A 16,923-nucleotide genomic window follows, 5' to 3' on the forward strand; every position below is an offset into this window, starting at 1 on the left:
CTGATTGAGAAGATGTAGTCATGAAGGCTTCTCATCCTCTGCACAATAAACTAATTGGCTGAACGTCTCTTTTCTTTTCTTGGCCAGCTAAATCAGGTGGAGGGCCCCACACTACATTATTTTTTTTTTTTGTAGTGTCCCCCTATCCCCCTTCACGGTATTGCCCCCCCCCCCCCCCCCCCCTGGTATTGCTGCCTATGCATGTTGCAGAAAAAATACAATTTGACAGCCCTGTTATTTTTAGATGTTTCAATTCCATCATACTCTTTACTAGTAAATACAATTACAGTACTGCAGATGCTTATTTCAGCATTGGTGCTTTTTCCCCAATTATGAAGATTTTAGGTTTGTGTATTACATAACACTACATTTTTGGGGGCTGGGACTATTTTGTTTGCAGGGAAAATTATTTCTAAGCTGAAAACTAATACAATTATAAAACAATTTTTTTATATAGAACCAATTTGTCAGCCCCCCCCCCCCCCCCATCACCCTTCCAGTGACAATTCTCAGGGCTGTAACTGCCACACCCACTGCTCACCTGAGGTCCCTGTACAGGGGATGTCCCTTGCCATTCCTCACTACCCCTTGATGTGGCTTTTCATGATTTCTTTGCTTGTTTATCTGCTTGGGTTTCACTGCATTATTGGATAAGTTTCCAAAGACGACCTGAGCTTCATTACGCACTGACATGAGCTGTGCATCCCTCAGGTGATGTCCATAGTTAGTATCAGAATAATTGTAGTATATACTAGTGTTGTGGGTCGGAGGCGTAGTGTACCTTGGAGTAGAGAACTGCTGCTTGCCATGACTCCCAATACTATTGTTACCCATCATTAGACTTCTTTCATCTAGCAAGGGGACATTGCTCTGTACATGTTTAGCTTTCATTGGTGTTTTACTGCTCAAACTTGCAAAAGAACGATTATTGATGTATTTTGATCCATTGGTCAATTTGGAGTGTGATTTAGAATCATTTTTAGGGCTGGTTTCAATATCAGCAGCAATTCCTGACGAGCATGTGGACTCGGTCTCAGTTGCATAATGCATCAACGTCTCCTCATTGTTTATTATAAAGGGCCTTCTCAAACCATTACTGTACAAACTGTTATATGATATATCAGTGCTAAGCGAGGTATGGCCATCACTCTTAGTGCCTTCCCTTAACACAGAGCCATTTGCTTGCTGGTGACTTCTATCTTGGTGTGCCTTTGAGTTGTACTTCCCAATGAATGAGGAGGCTGAGCTGTTATGTGTCCCGTTACCATTAAATATCCTGCTTGTATCACCTGGAAAAATGAATTAAAATTAAAAAAGGAACGTATGTTTTTTTTCTGAAGGTACCCTCCTCTAAACTCTCTCATGAAGACACACTTGTGAATGGTCATAGAAAAAAACAATAAATCCAAGAAAATAATAATAAAACATATATTTTTGGGTAAACAAATCTCTTGGCTTCCCCTAAAAAGTGCTATGGCATAGCTGGAATTTTTTTTCTGGCTAAAACTAGCAAAAGGGAAATCCAAAGGAAAATGTAAACACCTTGTAGAATAAAAAATATATTGGATTTAGATGAAAGGAGATTAGTTAGTTACTGGGACCCCTTTCCAAAGGCTATAAGTATTAATAAAAATATTCTGTCTCACCATTTTCGTTTCTGTAGGTTGAGATGTAAGCATCAGCTAGGATGGTATCAGGTACCATGATGTAAGAGTTGCTTCCAACTGGCTTCTAAGAAAATCATAACACAACACATTACAACTAAGAGACACAACACAATAATATGTAAGTAACCTACAAACCATACCTTCTGTATTTGAGGCAAGTCATAAAATGAGATGTCTATCATATCCGAATCATCCACTATGCTATCCGTGCTCTTTTCCCTGCGTTTATCACTGGTTGCCATGGTTGTATGGGTTATGGACCTTCTCTAATTAAAAAAAAAGGGGAGAATGATTAAAAAAAGAAAAACAAAATAAGTATCTGGTGGAAAAAGTACTTTGAAGTATTGTTGCAAATCATTGTTTTGGGAAAGTTTGTATTTTGATGTAATGAATATTGACAAAATCAAAGTGGGAAGGAAGGAGGTGTGAATTATAATTAGACAAAAATATATGTTTGGGTTAGAAATCACATATGTTTTTTAACGTTTCAGGTCTTTTTTTCAAGGCGCATATGTTAACTGTACCAATTCAATGATAAAAGCAACAGGATAGGTTTCTTATTATCGTGTGTGGCTCACTGTTTACGACTTGCGGAATATAATAAGCGCAAAAGCGAGCCCTGTCAAATGCATGCCAAGCGCATGTCAAACGCAGACAAAGCCTTGATGGAGATGGAACGAAAAGCAAATAGCAACGGGATTAAACCAAAGACAACATAAGAAACGTACCACGCCACCAACTTCCAACCAAATAAATCCAAATAGAGATATTAAATAGAGTATAGAACTGACTAAAAAACAAGGAAAGGTTTGTATTGCATGGATGCGTTAATGGGGAATAAATCTAAAGGATTTGTTACTTTTGTCTGAGTAATCCATTTAGAAGTACGCAGTTTTTATACCCGAATTCCACAATCACCACGGAACACAGAAAATTAGCTACACACAAATCTTAGCACAGTAGTACAAATTATATATCATTATATCTCCGCAACCAGGATGCGGCAAGTCAAATTTGCGTTTTTGTTAACTTTTAACACGGATTTAATGAGTTATACAAAACCTTATCACAAAACGCAAAGTGAAATCGCGAAAACTACACTAACGAAAATCCATTTAGAAATTATGTTCCATAACAAAAAACTTCAATTAGGCCAATTATGCTTATCTCGCATTTTGTATTCTTGATAATAAATAATTGGAAAAGCCATTCAAAATTATTGATAAATTTTCTCCCTGTCTATATAATTTAGCGAATTTTGACGTTTAAAAAGCAATGAATAGTAAGGAAGCAATTGATCGAACACGCGTTTGACGGGACGGATTTTTAGTTCGTAGCGGGATACTCAATTTGCGCGCCAACACAAACTTGATAACTACCTTTCTATTAATGAAGCTATGTATTATGAATGCGAAACCCTCGGGGCCAGCCGTTTATAGACCAGAACAATTCTAAACACACTTGTTGCGTATTACAATAAATCGTAAACTGAAGATATTTTGATTTCGGCTGTTGTTGATTCAAACATTACCTCAAAGTACGGTTTGTTTCCTCCATCGCGAAGCGTATTTGCATCAAACCGATCCATTTAGAGAGTATTTTTTCTTCTTTCGTACGTATATTCACATCAACTTGTGGTCATATTATCCTTGAGGCATGGAAAGCCATGTTTTTGGATTCAAATCTCGTACGCTTCTTGGATTTCGTTGAGAGATCATTGAGGTCGGGAGCCCGGGTAATTTTGAATTCACACAATGATTTCCCCCAGGCTATTAAGCTCCAGGTAAAGAAGCTAAGAGCAGAGCTAAAATTGCTTTAGACAAAGCCATGCGGCCCAACACAACAGTCCTTCCCAACATATCCGACAAAACACCACTGGCGTCTTTTGTCTATTTGTGTTTGATCTGTCATCACAGGACAATACAAACACTTTCACACTTGGGAAGCACTACAGCGCGCCAGGATACCTGTGGTAATAGCGATACATATACACTTCCTTCTCCGTAACGAAGAGAACACTGTAAAATACACATTTATTAGAGACACGCTGAAATAAAGTTCAAAATTATTTAATGGTATTTTGTCAATTTTTTTGCGTGCGTTTTTTGAGTGCGTGTGTGTGTGTGTGTGTGTGGGGGGGGGGGGGGGGGGGGGGGGTAAGAGTTTGATATATAAACATCATATTTTCTCAAAAGTTTTGTCGTTATCTTTAAAGAGATCCAGCAAGCTAAAATAATACAACAACAATTGTAACTTCTATTTTTATTTCATGTACAAATATATTTACAAGTACTTGAAAAACCCTAACTAAAACAGCTACAAAATAAAACGGGGAAGTGAAAAGAAACTTTACATTTAATACCAGGTTATATTAGAGAATCACTATTCCAAGAGATGTCAATGACTGAAGGTTATGTGTAAGGCACTTTGCAGTGATATGACAGTCATACACATTAGAAAATTACTTGTATATTTGAAGCGCAGGGTTCACTTAAAAGTATATTCACAAGGGCTGTGTTTTGCATCTTTGAAGTCAAGTTTTGCGTCTTTGAAGTCAAGGTGGTACAGAATGCAAGGAGTAAAAAAATGAATTCAAGGTTTCCAAAGTTTGAGCTGTCCATCCTCACTGTGAGATGCAATCAAGTTCTGATGAGGGTGATGTACGACTCCAATGACATCTTTGTCATGTACCTGTGAAGAATGATACAAGCAGCCTTTGTCAAATCTAGATTAGAAAGGGGAAAAAAGAAATAATCCATCCACTTCGACTTCAACAAATAGTCTTGCAAATTTCAATGCCATTATTAAAATTTAATGCTTTTGAAATATTTAAAAAATGTCACTTTGATTCTTTATCAGCACACATTAATGGCTGATCAATTTCATGTTGAACAGAAAATAATTGATTATCCAGCACCTATTCTTTGTAGAGTTACTCATGTTTGGGCATGCCATTTAACATGCTGCATATTTTCTTAGTTTATTTTACAACTACCTATGTAATGTTAGGTCACACAATATTTAATATATATTATCATCTACCTGGAGTGATTGTTCTAGTTTGCCGGTTGTGGTACTAAAGCAATACATGACTCCATCTTCCCCTACACAATAGATCCACTCCCCTCTAGGTGACAGGACACAGCATAAGAAATCTCCGCCATCCCGCTTGCCGCTAGTAAAGCTGCGCACAATCTGTGGGGATTAGAACAAATTAAATGCATGAAAGAGTCTACAATGTTTTATTGAAATATTAAAGGGCCATCTGTTTTGGAATGTTCAGTGACAAACCAGTGACAAACTTCTAACCCCTAAAAATAAATTACAAAAGATTTAGTTTTGTCTTTACACATCCTGTTTTTGAAAATCATTTTCATTAAATCAGTTTTTCTTACGGTACTGTACCACCTATGTGATTAGTTTACTCATCTCTTTTATCATTACAAATAATTATGTCTTCAGCAGTGGTTGGTCTTGGGACTACCATTTGTCATTTGCACCGTAAGTAATTTGTATATAGAATGTAGAACTGTGCACTTTCACTACAGACTAAACCGTAAGGCCTCATGGCACTTACCTGTCCTTGCATGTTCATGATGACTACTGTGTTTGATTTATTGCACACCACAAACTGCTCTATGTTCCTAGGCAAGAGATGAACAGAGTTGACCGTGATCTCAGATGATAAACCACCAACTGATGGCTTGAAAGTGTGTTGGCACTCGGTGGACTTTATGTTCCAGATCTAAAATAGAGAGGAATTAAAACACCTGTTAGGAAACCCTACGTAACAATATCCGATGATCTTTAACAGAAAACGCGAAATATTTCAAAATATTAAAAGCAGTGTGTCTATTGGAAGTTTCTATGAGGATGTGATTGATAATTTAGAGTGGATGGCCTGTTAAATATCTCGGATTTTAATAGATTCTTTTGTCTTTTAATGGTTGAGGTTTCTGTTGGTCCTCCGGAAGTAAACTGGTGACAATGCGGCTTTAATAGTGTACCTTAATTGTTCCATCGCTACTGGCACTTATGATGTGATGAGCATCAGCTGTGAAGATGACATCATTTACGAAAGATGTGTGACCACGAAACTCCTTTAATGTCTTGCCTGACTTCAATCCATGCATCCTAAAAGAATAGAAAAAAAAAACTTAAAATTAAAAGGCAACTTTTAATTTCAAACTTTGGTTATCACATATGGTACAACAGAGACTTGTATTACAGAGAATTATATGAGGTAGCCTCATCCTTGCTTCTATTGGCTAAGGTGCATATCACACCACAAAGAATGGCAAAACATTCAGGACTGGCTAACTTGACTAACACAATGATGTTAGAGAAAAAGAAAAAAAATTCACATAAACAATATCTTTTCATTTGCATTTGCATCCAAATTTTGAGCTGCACTGATGTCCCTACTGCACAAAGTGGATCCTACAAACCTGATTGTCATGTCAAATGATCCGCTCAGCAGTTGACTGGCGTCGCGAGAAAATGTCACACATGTTACACCTTTGGAGTGTGCACGTTCGAACCTACGTAGACACTGACCAGTCTGCAGCTTCCAAACCTAGCCAATAAAATACAAAGAGGAGACACTCAATATACCTCTGCTTAAAAACCTAGCCAATAAAATACAAAGAGGAGACACTCAATATACCTCTGCTTAAAAACCTAGCCAATAAAATACAAAGAGGAGACACTTAATATACCTCTGCTTAAAAACCTAGCCAATAAAATACAAAGAGGAGACACTTAATATACCTCTGCTTCCAAACCTAGCCTACCTCTGCTTCAAAAGAAAATGTCAAATGCAACAGGTAGAAGAGGAAGTTGAGCTAGAGATATAGCATATACAACATTTATCATTTTCAGACAATTCATCATGCATCTCATGCAACGGTTTGGGACTTATAGTAAGTAATTGTTTTTATTTGACAGTAGATTAAAAAAGCAATACAAAAGCAATACTACTCATCCACGACTTCTGATATTTGGAAGGTGTTAATTTTATTGATGGGCATGAGATCTCATTGTGAATTATAATAAGTTTTATAATAAGCAAAATATTTTATAGGTTACCTTTATTTTTCCATCCTGTCCACCAGATGCCAACATCTCGCTGTCCCGACTGAATGTCAGACACAGCACAGTCTCATCCATCATCATAAAATTCTCTTGAGCTTGATATTTCAAATCCTTCCTGATCTTTCCCGTTGTGAAATTCCACACTTCTATGAAACCATCCACACTGCCAGTCACAAGATACTGCCCATCTGGTGAAAATGCTGCACATTCAGGGTGAGACTTGGTTCCAAACTGTACAGGATAAAATGTAAAACATTTTTTTCTACTGGAAATCTTGAACAAAAGGTTCGTCACTATGCCTGAGATTGCATGCAGGTATAACAATGCATGTAGTTATACAGTAAGAGAGATATATTTATTATTTTACTGACCTTAATTGTCTTGCTCATTTGAGAGGGGTATTTTTCCTCCTCCTCATCCCTGACCGCCGCCTTGCCACGGAAGACATCAATGGTTGTGCCAGGGGGGAGCATACCTTGGTACTGCTGCCATTTTAATGCTTGTCCTAACAGGGCCAGCAGACGCGAGGGAGGGACCACAGATACCTCTCCTGCCAGTGCTAAGGGAGACATGAAGATGAGGATCAAGGATGTTTTAGTCTGATTGTATTGGTTATAAAAAAATATTGTACATTTGTACAGCACATTTTTTTTTCTCTCACATCGATCTACCCCTGGATATGTGTGAAAGATAGTAGGGTAGCTTAGCTTTGCTTCCCAAGAAAGAGGACTAGGGTTCAAACATGGACGGTTCATACTAAATCTGCTCGGGATGATAGGTAAACATGGCTCTCCCTTTTGGTCTGTTCCTCTTTCTTTAGCCACATAATAAGGCAGAGTTTAGTATTGTTATCTGTAGTTGGGCATTCATGTAAACTACAGTACAGTACATTACTACAGTACAGTGCTGGTTAGACTCCATATACTGTTAGTATTGTTACTAATTGCAAATATAGCCAATACTAACAATCCCAAGAGAAGTGAACAAAATAATGGCTGGGGTTATGCTAGAACTGTACCTTGGGCAATGGCTGCACGTCTTCTTTCCTTACTTCCTCCTTCTGGATAGGCCTACAAAGAAATCAAATTATTCAAATATATCCTAATTGACTCCTAACTGGCCAAAAACATTGTTTAAGATGTCTAAATATATTGCTTCCAGGAAATAATGATTATACATTTGGGATGATTTGCAGTTGTCAGAATTAAATAGAACTTTGACTACTTTAGGACGAAACAAAACAGCTATGTATGCCTTTACCTCTCTTGTATCAAAGTAAGACTTAGCCAGCATGTTTTCCAGATGAAGGTATCTGTCTGCTTGCTGCTGCTTCAGCATAATCATAGGATCTGTTTGCCGCAGGAGAGATCTAGCAGCGCCAAGCTCACGTAACTCTATCAGCTCTAAGACAATCTAAAAACACAATCAAGAATTTGTGAATATATAAGGCCTCTTGGCCTGAAGGTGGACTAAAGAACATGGAAGAGAGAGTATAAACAATGCCTTACAATGTCATGTCAATGCAGATTTGACAAAATGATGTTAATGAATAATGTTTGTGTTAAGGATTAACTCTGTACACCTCTCTCAATGATGGGTAATGTATCAGCAGAGCAATTCAAGAACAGAGGACCAAGTCACAATAAGAACAAAGCAGATCCTACAGTGGATCCTGGATTTTACGATATGCCTCGGGAGGAGTAAATGTATTGTAGATAGGGTACCATTGCAAAGAGGTCCTCGATTTTATTATATAAAAGAAATAAAAGAAAATCCAGTGAAAATATTGTAGTAGGGAGGTCAGGTTAATTATCAATTTTTACAAAATAATAAAACTGTAACTGTACTCTGTGAAAGACTGTTCAGTTACTTTCTGTAAAACCGTAATCTGTATTTAACAAGACCTGTCAAGTAAAAAAATAGATTAACTGTACTGCATCTCTATGTTGATAGACAGAATCAGAAATATTGTTGCATCGAGGTCAAAATTACGGTGAGGAAAACAGATATGTATTGTAAAATCAAGAATATTGTTGTATCCATTAATCAAGGTTATTTCTTATATATTTCATTGAATTTCTACTGGGAGAGAAGAATGCCATTTTAAAATTGAGGTTACCATTAAAGCCAGTATGGTAAAATCCAGGTTCCACTGTAGTAGATGCTAATTAGCAGACTTAAGAACTAGAATTAAGATGAAACGAATCTGATGGTGGCTTTTAACTATACAGCCTAGACATCTTCACAGTAATGCATTTTGATCTTAAAAATTCAGTATTTTTTAGGTCACAACCATACCTGTTCATAAAGGTCAATCAACTTTTTATCAGGCAACTTTAGAGACTGGATGGCTGTTAACACAGTATCCCAGTGGCCACTATTGATCTCATTCACGAAGCTTTCCACACTGTCCACAGTGTTCAGGGTGATCCCAGTTTCCTCCTGTAAAGAAAGAATGCATGTTTGTTTTAGCAAACAATATTGGCTTTTTCTTATAGAAATGCTTCTATATTTAAGCTGGTAAAATGTATTATAATACAGCAGCAAACAGCCATAAAAGCTAGATTAAGCTTGTCTCAAAGAGGAGGACCTCTTCTTTTCAAAATTTAGTCAAAACAAAGATACCTAATGTATGTTTTGATACTAGGCAGTACAGATCTAGGGGGAGGGTTTAGGGGGGTTAAACCCCCTTAGGGCTGCCAGAAAGCCGTATGGAACAAAAAAAATTACACCCTCCAGGGATTGAATCGAGTTTCAGAGTAGGCGGTAGAGATTGATAAATAGGGGGTGGAAGTTATTTTATTATTTTAGCTAGAATAAAAATTTAATCAACTTTAACAAAAAAGTAGCTGGCGCTCGGAAAATAGTAGCTGGGGGTTCCGCCGGCCGCTGGGCCTAAATGAAACCCCTAAATGAAGCTTTTCTAGGGAAAAGCTAGATCCACCCCTGCTAGGTATTTTTATCCTCCTCTAAAGTCCCAGTACTATAAGGGAAATTCTTTTTACATTTAATTGAGCAAGGGAAAGAAGGGGGCTTACTTGAAAATTTTGTCTCTGTGTAAAGGAGGAGCTGATTATGATAATGGACCTTCCACTGTAATGTCTGAATTGTTCCTGAGCTTTGTTGTGTTGGTGAATTAGAATTTTATTTTGATAATATCTTTTGTCTGGTCTTTAGACTACTTTGTGCCATCTCATTGGTTAGCAGTACAATATATGACTGCTGCAATGCAAAGCTCAGAAACCATTCAAAGTTGCTTTTCCTTTAAACTGTAGGGATGAACTCTATGTGTCTTTGACCAGCTCAGTAAACTCACCTGTAATGTTGCTAAAGTTCTTGGAAGATTATTCTCTTTCAGGAACTGTTGGACCAACCTCACCACACTACAAAATAAAGGCCAACGTAACTAATGGTTAAAGTCGTATGTAACTTTATACCCGTATACATAGATAAATTTATACCCTGTTAGTAATGGTTCAAGCAGGAATCAATACACATGACGTTTACTATAAAAACAACCCTTGCGCCAGGACTAGTTAAATAAGCAGCTATCTTTGCTTGAATACACTAGTTTCTGCGTAAGATAGGAGCTAGTGATTTTCACAAAAATATTGCAAACAAACGGGAGAATAAACAACGCTAGTGTTTCATGGTGAAGGTGAACGCTAATATTTGGAAGAACACAGGACCTGATTTAACTCAGCTACAAACAGCAAATAGAAAGGATAACAATTTGCCGGATTGTAGATATTTGGAGTGATTAAACAACTTAATCATTAGGGAAAGGCAGAATGGATACAACTTACTCGGCAGATTCCACTTCCAGCGCCATCTTGATTTCTTTGCAGCGCTACCTAAGGAGTATGGGTAAAGTTTTGATCGTTTTCCTAGGGAGGGGTACGAGCAAAAATATTTAATTGCGTTTATTCAAGCAAATATAACATGGTTCTAAACAAATATCAAACAAAACGTTTGCTTATAAGGTTTGAAGATTAATTATTGAATTTTTGTTTCTTTTGCTTTTATTGAGGTTTTTTTACAGACTAGTACAAATTCTGGTTTCTTACCCCTTCCCACTTAGTAGACTTCCACACGTGCCAGGCAACAAAGCCAAATCCAAGATGGCGGGCAGAGGTAGGGGAAGAGGTCGTTCAACTGCTCAAACAGTCGATTCTAGCCCTCCTAGACCAGGGGCAGATTCGGCTAAAGCCCCAATACACGCAGACCAGAAGACAGCTAGTCCTAAGGAGAGCGATCTTACTGGACTTAAAAGGGCTTTAGGATCTCTAAACCCAAAATCTCAAGATGAATTGGACGCCTTTGCAACCAAAGCCCAAACGTTTGCAACAACCGACGAGAAATACTCAGAACTTATCGATTATCTTTACGAAAGGACTTTTGAGGACAATGAGTTTGCTCATAAAGCAGCCGTGGTTATGAACACGTTATCGTTACTTGCAGACGGGGGTAGCAAATTCAGATCTAATTTACTCAAACGAGCTCAGGAGTACTACAAAAATAGAGATTCCTTTAAACTCGAATCTCTGTCCCGCTGGAATGGTCTTGCTAATTTAATTTGCGAGATATTTAAGGTGTTGAGGATCGGTGGTGCACCCCTTAAGCCACTTGCTACGTCGGTTTATCAGATCCTAAGGGAGTTATTGGAAGGTTGCTCTAACCCAGAAGATGAAGAAGGGATGCAGTTGGAGTGTTTCTATACACAGTTCAAGAATGTTGGCGAGATTTTAGAAGTTGTTGATCAGGTAAAGGTTTTGGAATTTAAGGGTTGGGATATAGATACACAATCTCAATGTTGTCCTTCCCTCATATTGTAACTTTAGCTTGATCTTTTAGGCCAGCTTAATTAACCTGGTTTGATAGTATTATTTTTATTCCTAGGAGAAGATGGATAGCCTTATGTGCATTGTTCGTGATGTCATCCTCAGTGGTTCATCAACACAGCAGATGCGCTGTATGTTGACTGAAATCCTTGAGCTCAAGTCATCCAAATGGAAGCTACCAAAGACTGTTGAAAGCTTCTACTGCGATGCTATGGCTGACATCTTAGCTAGTCAATAATAAAGAAGTATACAACTTAAATAATCATCAGTTTCATGAATTTCTCTTGACAAAACCTTCTATGAAGACCTATGAATACTATAACTAATATATATATATATATATAAATAATATAAACCAGTGCTGTTGCATTGAAGGCATACACAGATTGCAAGAAAAGGTATCCACTGCAGCTTTACAGTACCTGATCTTATGATGTCTCCCCACCCACCCTAGAATTGAACATGTGTTTTTGCAGTGTAAACAGTTTTAAGGAAATTGTTACAATAATTTTTTATCAAGTAAAATATTGTATGGAAAATCAAGCATAATCTAGTGACATGGCACAAAATTTTCAGAACTGGAAATATATCATATATGCTGGTTAGACCAGAAACATGAATAAAATTATGAACCTTCTGCTAAAATCCTTAAAGTATCGGTGAAGGTTTTAGGGATTTTAGTTGTGGAAAGAAGAACTGTTTTTCTTTTAAATATACTTGAATTCCTTGAGTCTTATACAAGTCCAAAAAGATATTGTGCCAAAGGTGTGACCCTTATGAATATACCTTCTTCTTCCTGACCTACCTTCCCCAACCTACCCCATTGTTATTTGATTAGATTCTTGTGGGCGGGCTGTACAAGGTGCATGACTTGTGCTGTGCTGGTATCCTGGGGGAGGGGGGGATGGACTTTCTAGAAAAGTAGATAGGGGTGATCGACCAACTATTATCTCTTAGAGGATGTTTAAGCTTTTTTTTATTGATTCTGTTATCTCTAGGGTATAAAATTCTACCAACTTTATTCCAGAGGGGGTATTTTTTTATTCTGCTATAAACATTTCTTTGCCCACACCCAATTTGCCATCTTTTAGGGGTAAGAATGTCTTTTGACCCCACCAAAAGTGCTATCCTTAGGGTCAAAATCTATTTTGCTGACGATCACCCCAGTCTATATCAAGCCCCACCCCAGTATCAGAGTCCCCCCACCAGGGCAGGTTAGGCTGGTAAGGAGATACCATATGGAGAAGGCAATACTCTTGCACAAGAGTATGGGAAAAAAATTCTTCCTAAGCCTTATTGAATATAAACTCCCATCCATCTCTAATAGTTTTTTTTATTTTGAGAATTTTTTAAATTTTCTTTGTATATTGGTTCCGGGTTGTGTCATTTTCAGGTTGTTTGTGTAGCACTTCAACCCGGCTTTTAAATCTAAGAGACAAAGTACGTCTTATCGTACTTAGCTGCTTCTCTTTATTCTTCTCTTCTGCCTTATAGAATAAAAACTCTCCTCCATGACTTACGTTTCTTTTTCTTTCAGATTATATTGGTTCCGGGTTTCCTGTGCCATCTTGACCGCCCTCTCTAGTACCCAGGTCCACTTCACCCCGGCTTCTAAAACTAAAAGGCAAAGTTCATCTTATCTTACTTCTCTGCTGCTAGCTGCTTCTCTTTGCTTTCTTAGCCCTGCATTTACCTTAGATATTCCTTCAACCATGGGGAGAAAGTTCTTTGTCGGTGGAAACTGGAAGATGAACGGAAGCCTTGTTCAAATCGATGGGATCTTGAAAAATCTGCACGACAGTTCGTTATCGGACGACACTGGTTCGTAAAGCTTTACGTGTCTGTGTTGTCAAAATCTCGAGTGAGCTGCTATTTGACACGGATTCGTGGTTTTCTGCATTATTCAGGCATTGAGAGTTGTGCAAATTGTGCCTCAGAACACAGTGCTGTAATTGTTAAAAAAAAGAGGATGGTCTAAAAGGCTAATTTCCTCTTATTCCTTGTTGTTGAGATCTAGGGATGTTCACCATTTTTCGTTATATCTTAAGTTTAGAGAGACACTAGTGTATTACCTTAGCTATTATGTGCTACTTTCATTTTAAATGATTGTTTTATTATTATTGTTGTTATTGAGAGTAATCCAATTGAGTGCAAAGAGAAAAAATGCAATTTTGTCACTTGACAATGAATGACCCAGCTATGAAATGTATTCAATATACTGAATAATGGGGGTAGGGGTGTGGGATTACATTTTGTCTAATCAGTGTAACTATGTGTCTTTGGTGTAGAGATTGTGGTATCCCCGCCTGCGCTATACCTGTCATATGTGCGTAAAGCTGCCAAGCAGAACATTGGAGTTGCCGCGCAGAACTGTTACAAGGTTGCAAGTGGTGCCTTCACTGGGGAGATCAGGTAACCTTCCCCTCCCCCTGACAAAATTTCCCCAAAGAACATGCCATTTGGTCTCTTAAAACCAAGTTCTGCTGCTTACAGCCAGTAAGTTTTATAGTAACATCTTTTTTACTGGGCATAGTTTTCAAAGGCCCAAAATAAGTGCAATTGAAAGAAATGTTCTCTTTGATTTAGTGATTTCTTTCAATAATAAGAGTTAGGATTTGGTAGCTGGGTCATTAGTATCAAGTAACAGAATCTACTATTGCGTCTATAGCAGTTTTTTTTATTAGCAAGTGTGAGTATACTTGTATGTGTGTTTTTTTCTATTTGAATATTTTCTGAACATTATATTGCTGTGTTTTAGCCCAGCTATGATAAAGGACATCGGATGTGAATGGGTGATTATTGGCCATTCAGAGAGAAGGAATATATTCGGAGAAAAGGATGAGGTGATGGTTTCAAAAAGACAGCATAAGAATGGAGGGAAAGGGTTTTCATGGCACCTTTCCATGGCACCCTCTTAACCTACCCACAGATAACATTAATGACCACAGATAACATTAACTGAATGACAAATAGAAGATGTCAGGTCTAAGACTGATCACTGCTTATTGTACTATTTTTTAAAAAACACAAATGATTTATCCACATTTCCATGTAGAAATATTATGAGACCCAAGGTATTTTTGGTAGTAGAACTGCCATTTGCCATTCACCACTGGCAATAGAAATGGTGTAAATAAACTATGGTAATGATTTCTTGCCCTTACCTGAATCTTGCTTTTGACCCCTCTTTTTATTTTATTTCTTTCACTCCTTGTACTTTTAAGTGTGAGGATCTGTAAAGAGTAATTTTACTCTCTTTAAATTTAAAATGCTTTGTAATTATGCAGCTCATTGGTGAGAAGGTTGCCCATGCGCTGTCCGCTAATGTCAAAGTGATCGCTTGTATTGGAGAGCTTCTGTCAGAGCGTGAGGCTGGAAAGACTCAAGAAGTTGTTTTCAGGCAGATCAAGGCTATTGCAGGTACGGTATTGCACTAAAAACAAGTCCTAGATTCAGTATCTTCACAGGAATGGGTCAAAAGTGTTTAACCAAAAATTTGGCTACAAAGGGAAAGTAGCATCCAAAGGGATAGCATAGTTTCTCTTAGATGGAGTAACCTAAAGTAGTTATTAATATTGGACACCTCTCAACTATGTGCATCAAATCTCATTGGTTCACTGTACTATGGTAAAGTAAGTATGTCATGTGATTACTCATAGATTTAAATAGAAAATGTGAGGCTGGTCTATTTAAACCTGTAACTAAAATGAATCTGACAGGACAAGTTGATAAGTGAGGAGGACATCTGTGCAATTATTAACTCTTATCTTTCTAGATAAGATATCTGATTGGAGCAAGGTTGTGATTGCATATGAGCCAGTCTGGGCCATTGGGACAGGCAAGACAGCCACACCCCAACAGGTATGTTACTGAAGTATATGTATTGAACATAAACAACAACAACAGCAACTCAGGCAAGATTGCCTCAGCAAGCTAAACAAATGAACAACATCAGCAACAAAAAAGTGAGCAAGATGACCCTACCTCAGCAGTAACAGTACTAAAGAACAACAGCAAATAAATAGTTAAAACAGGCACAACACTGTGACTTTCTTGTCTGGTTTTAGTCTGTCTAGCCAATGTGCTTATCCCACAGAAATCTGAAGACTGAGCAAAAGGTTACATGGTTGCATTACAGCATTTTAAATGTCAAATGTTGGAGTTGCATTCAGGCGATTTTATTGTTCCTTCACAGGCACAAGAAGTGCATAACCAACTCAGAGCATGGCTTAAGGAGAATGTGTCTGTTGATGTGGCCGAGTCAACACGCATCATCTATGGAGGTACTATGGAATTATGTTAGATCACTGATAATGTAATATCCTACCATTTAGTACATCCCAATACCCTCAATTTGTGCAATCTATTTTGATTCAACCATTGTATTCCTTTCTTTAGTGGTAAAGTCAACATGCATCATCTATATTGATAATTGCATATGCTACCAAAATGCTCCTCAATACACTCAATCAGTTCAATTATTTTTTCCTTGATTTGACTTTTGCAGAGTCATGTCTTCTTTCAACTCTCCTGAGTCAATCCTGTCTACAATATATTCTATGCCATTTCTTTTGAGCTTTTGAACTCCAAAACTCAATGAAACCCACCATATTTACATTGCATGTAAAGAATGATGGCTTCCCCTCGCTTTCATGTTGCATTTTTAATTTACAAAAAGGTCTATTTTTAGAGATTTCTAAATTAATTATAAAGATTAATTAATTAAGAGCCATGTAGAAATTAAAAGTTTTTGCGTTGATATTTCCTTGCTAAAGTTCTGTAACACTATAGCACACGGTACCTATGGATGGACAATCACCTCAACACCAATGATTTTCCTTTCTTTTTCTTCAAGGTTCTGTCAATGCCAAAAACTGCCGAGAGCTTGCAGCGGAAGGTGACATTGATGGCTTCCTTGTGGGCGGAGCTTCCCTGAAGCCAGAGTTTGTACAAATCGTTAACGCCAGACTATAGGTATAACTGGGAGTGCTATCAGAGATTACTCGATGCTTGCAGATGGACAGGTAGGGATAGATATCTATGGGAGGTAACAGGGAGCCGACACAGGAGGTCAAAACCCGCACGCATCCAATATTTAGAGGAAGATAAAAAAACGTTGAAAGAGTAAACCTTTGTATGCTTTTCATAAGCCTTAAGTAAATAAAACTGTCTGCAAATTATCCAATCTGCGAGGTACTTTACGGTCTATTAGTACTCCTTATATTACGCTGTTCCCAAAGTCTGATGTAATCTGCGAAATACCACTTCCGCTCACATAGAAATTCCCACCCACACGCCAATTTTTAATTTTAAATGTTGCA

At 37.7% G+C, this 16,923-nt stretch overlaps 4 protein-coding genes across 4 annotated transcripts in view; 2 read left to right on the plus strand and 2 right to left on the minus strand.

Moving 5' to 3' along the window:
• Nucleotides 1–3,605, minus strand: part of LOC5513274 — a 30,260-nt gene extending 26,655 nt beyond the window's left edge. The window contains exons 1-4 of the mRNA XM_048724830.1: nucleotides 3,199–3,605; nucleotides 1,808–1,933; nucleotides 1,647–1,731; nucleotides 542–1,289 (exon numbers count right to left, since the gene is read on the minus strand). Of these exons, the coding sequence (XP_048580787.1) occupies nucleotides 542–1,289; nucleotides 1,647–1,731; nucleotides 1,808–1,933; nucleotides 3,199–3,255 (1,016 nt within the window). The 5' untranslated portion in view covers nucleotides 3,256–3,605. The remainder of the gene's footprint in view (nucleotides 1–541; nucleotides 1,290–1,646; nucleotides 1,732–1,807; nucleotides 1,934–3,198) is intronic.
• A 309-nt stretch (nucleotides 3,606–3,914) lies between these two features.
• On the minus strand, nucleotides 3,915–10,962 carry LOC5513237 (WD40 repeat-containing protein SMU1). Its single transcript, XM_032382740.1, has 13 exons — nucleotides 10,829–10,962; nucleotides 10,568–10,615; nucleotides 10,078–10,144; nucleotides 9,060–9,203; nucleotides 8,022–8,174; nucleotides 7,780–7,831; nucleotides 7,133–7,320; nucleotides 6,756–6,992; nucleotides 6,116–6,243; nucleotides 5,675–5,801; nucleotides 5,245–5,412; nucleotides 4,710–4,862; nucleotides 3,915–4,358 (listed from the first exon to the last, which is right to left on the minus strand). The coding sequence occupies exons 2-13, from the start codon at nucleotides 10,591–10,593 to the stop codon at nucleotides 4,260–4,262; spliced, it is 1,542 nt and encodes a 513-aa protein (XP_032238631.1). The 5' UTR covers nucleotides 10,594–10,615; nucleotides 10,829–10,962; the 3' UTR covers nucleotides 3,915–4,259.
• LOC5513275 (MIF4G domain-containing protein B) lies at nucleotides 10,883–12,247 on the plus strand. Its single transcript, XM_001633465.3, has 2 exons — nucleotides 10,883–11,524; nucleotides 11,661–12,247. Exons 1-2 carry the CDS (start codon nucleotides 10,883–10,885, stop codon nucleotides 11,838–11,840), a joined length of 822 nt encoding a protein of 273 aa, XP_001633515.1. The 3' UTR covers nucleotides 11,841–12,247.
• A 948-nt stretch (nucleotides 12,248–13,195) lies between these two features.
• Nucleotides 13,196–16,787, plus strand: LOC5513276 (triosephosphate isomerase). Its single transcript, XM_032382741.2, has 7 exons — nucleotides 13,196–13,423; nucleotides 13,891–14,014; nucleotides 14,361–14,445; nucleotides 14,890–15,022; nucleotides 15,378–15,463; nucleotides 15,798–15,885; nucleotides 16,458–16,787. The coding sequence occupies exons 1-7, from the start codon at nucleotides 13,315–13,317 to the stop codon at nucleotides 16,574–16,576; spliced, it is 744 nt and encodes a 247-aa protein (XP_032238632.1). The 5' UTR covers nucleotides 13,196–13,314; the 3' UTR covers nucleotides 16,577–16,787.
• Nucleotides 16,788–16,923: the final 136 nt, after the last annotated feature.

This window comes from Nematostella vectensis, chromosome 3 (genome assembly GCF_932526225.1).
Source record: "Nematostella vectensis chromosome 3, jaNemVect1.1, whole genome shotgun sequence".
NCBI lineage: Eukaryota > Metazoa > Cnidaria > Anthozoa > Actiniaria > Edwardsiidae > Nematostella > Nematostella vectensis.

Coding starts and splice junctions, on each gene's coding strand:
- LOC5513237 (XM_032382740.1), bottom strand. CDS start 10,593: ATGGCGCTGGAAGTGGAATCTGCCGA. Junction 10,145..10,567: donor CTGGAAGTGGAATCTGCCGA/GTAAGTTGTATC, acceptor TTTATTTTGTAG/TGTGGTGAGGTTGGTCCAAC. Junction 5,802..6,115: donor TCATTTGACATGACAATCAG/GTTTGTAGGATC, acceptor CTATTCTTTTAG/GATGCATGGATTGAAGTCAG.
- LOC5513275 (XM_001633465.3), top strand. CDS start 10,883: ATGGCGGGCAGAGGTAGGGGAAGAGGTCGTTCAACTGCTCAAACAGTC. Junction 11,525..11,660: donor TTTTAGAAGTTGTTGATCAG/GTAAAGGTTTTG, acceptor TTTTATTCCTAG/GAGAAGATGGATAGCCTTAT.
- LOC5513276 (XM_032382741.2), top strand. CDS start 13,315: ATGGGGAGAAAGTTCTTTGTCGGTGGAAACTGGAAGATGAACGGAAGC. Junction 13,424..13,890: donor TTCGTTATCGGACGACACTG/GTTCGTAAAGCT, acceptor TCTTTGGTGTAG/AGATTGTGGTATCCCCGCCT. Junction 15,886..16,457: donor AACACGCATCATCTATGGAG/GTACTATGGAAT, acceptor TTTTTCTTCAAG/GTTCTGTCAATGCCAAAAAC.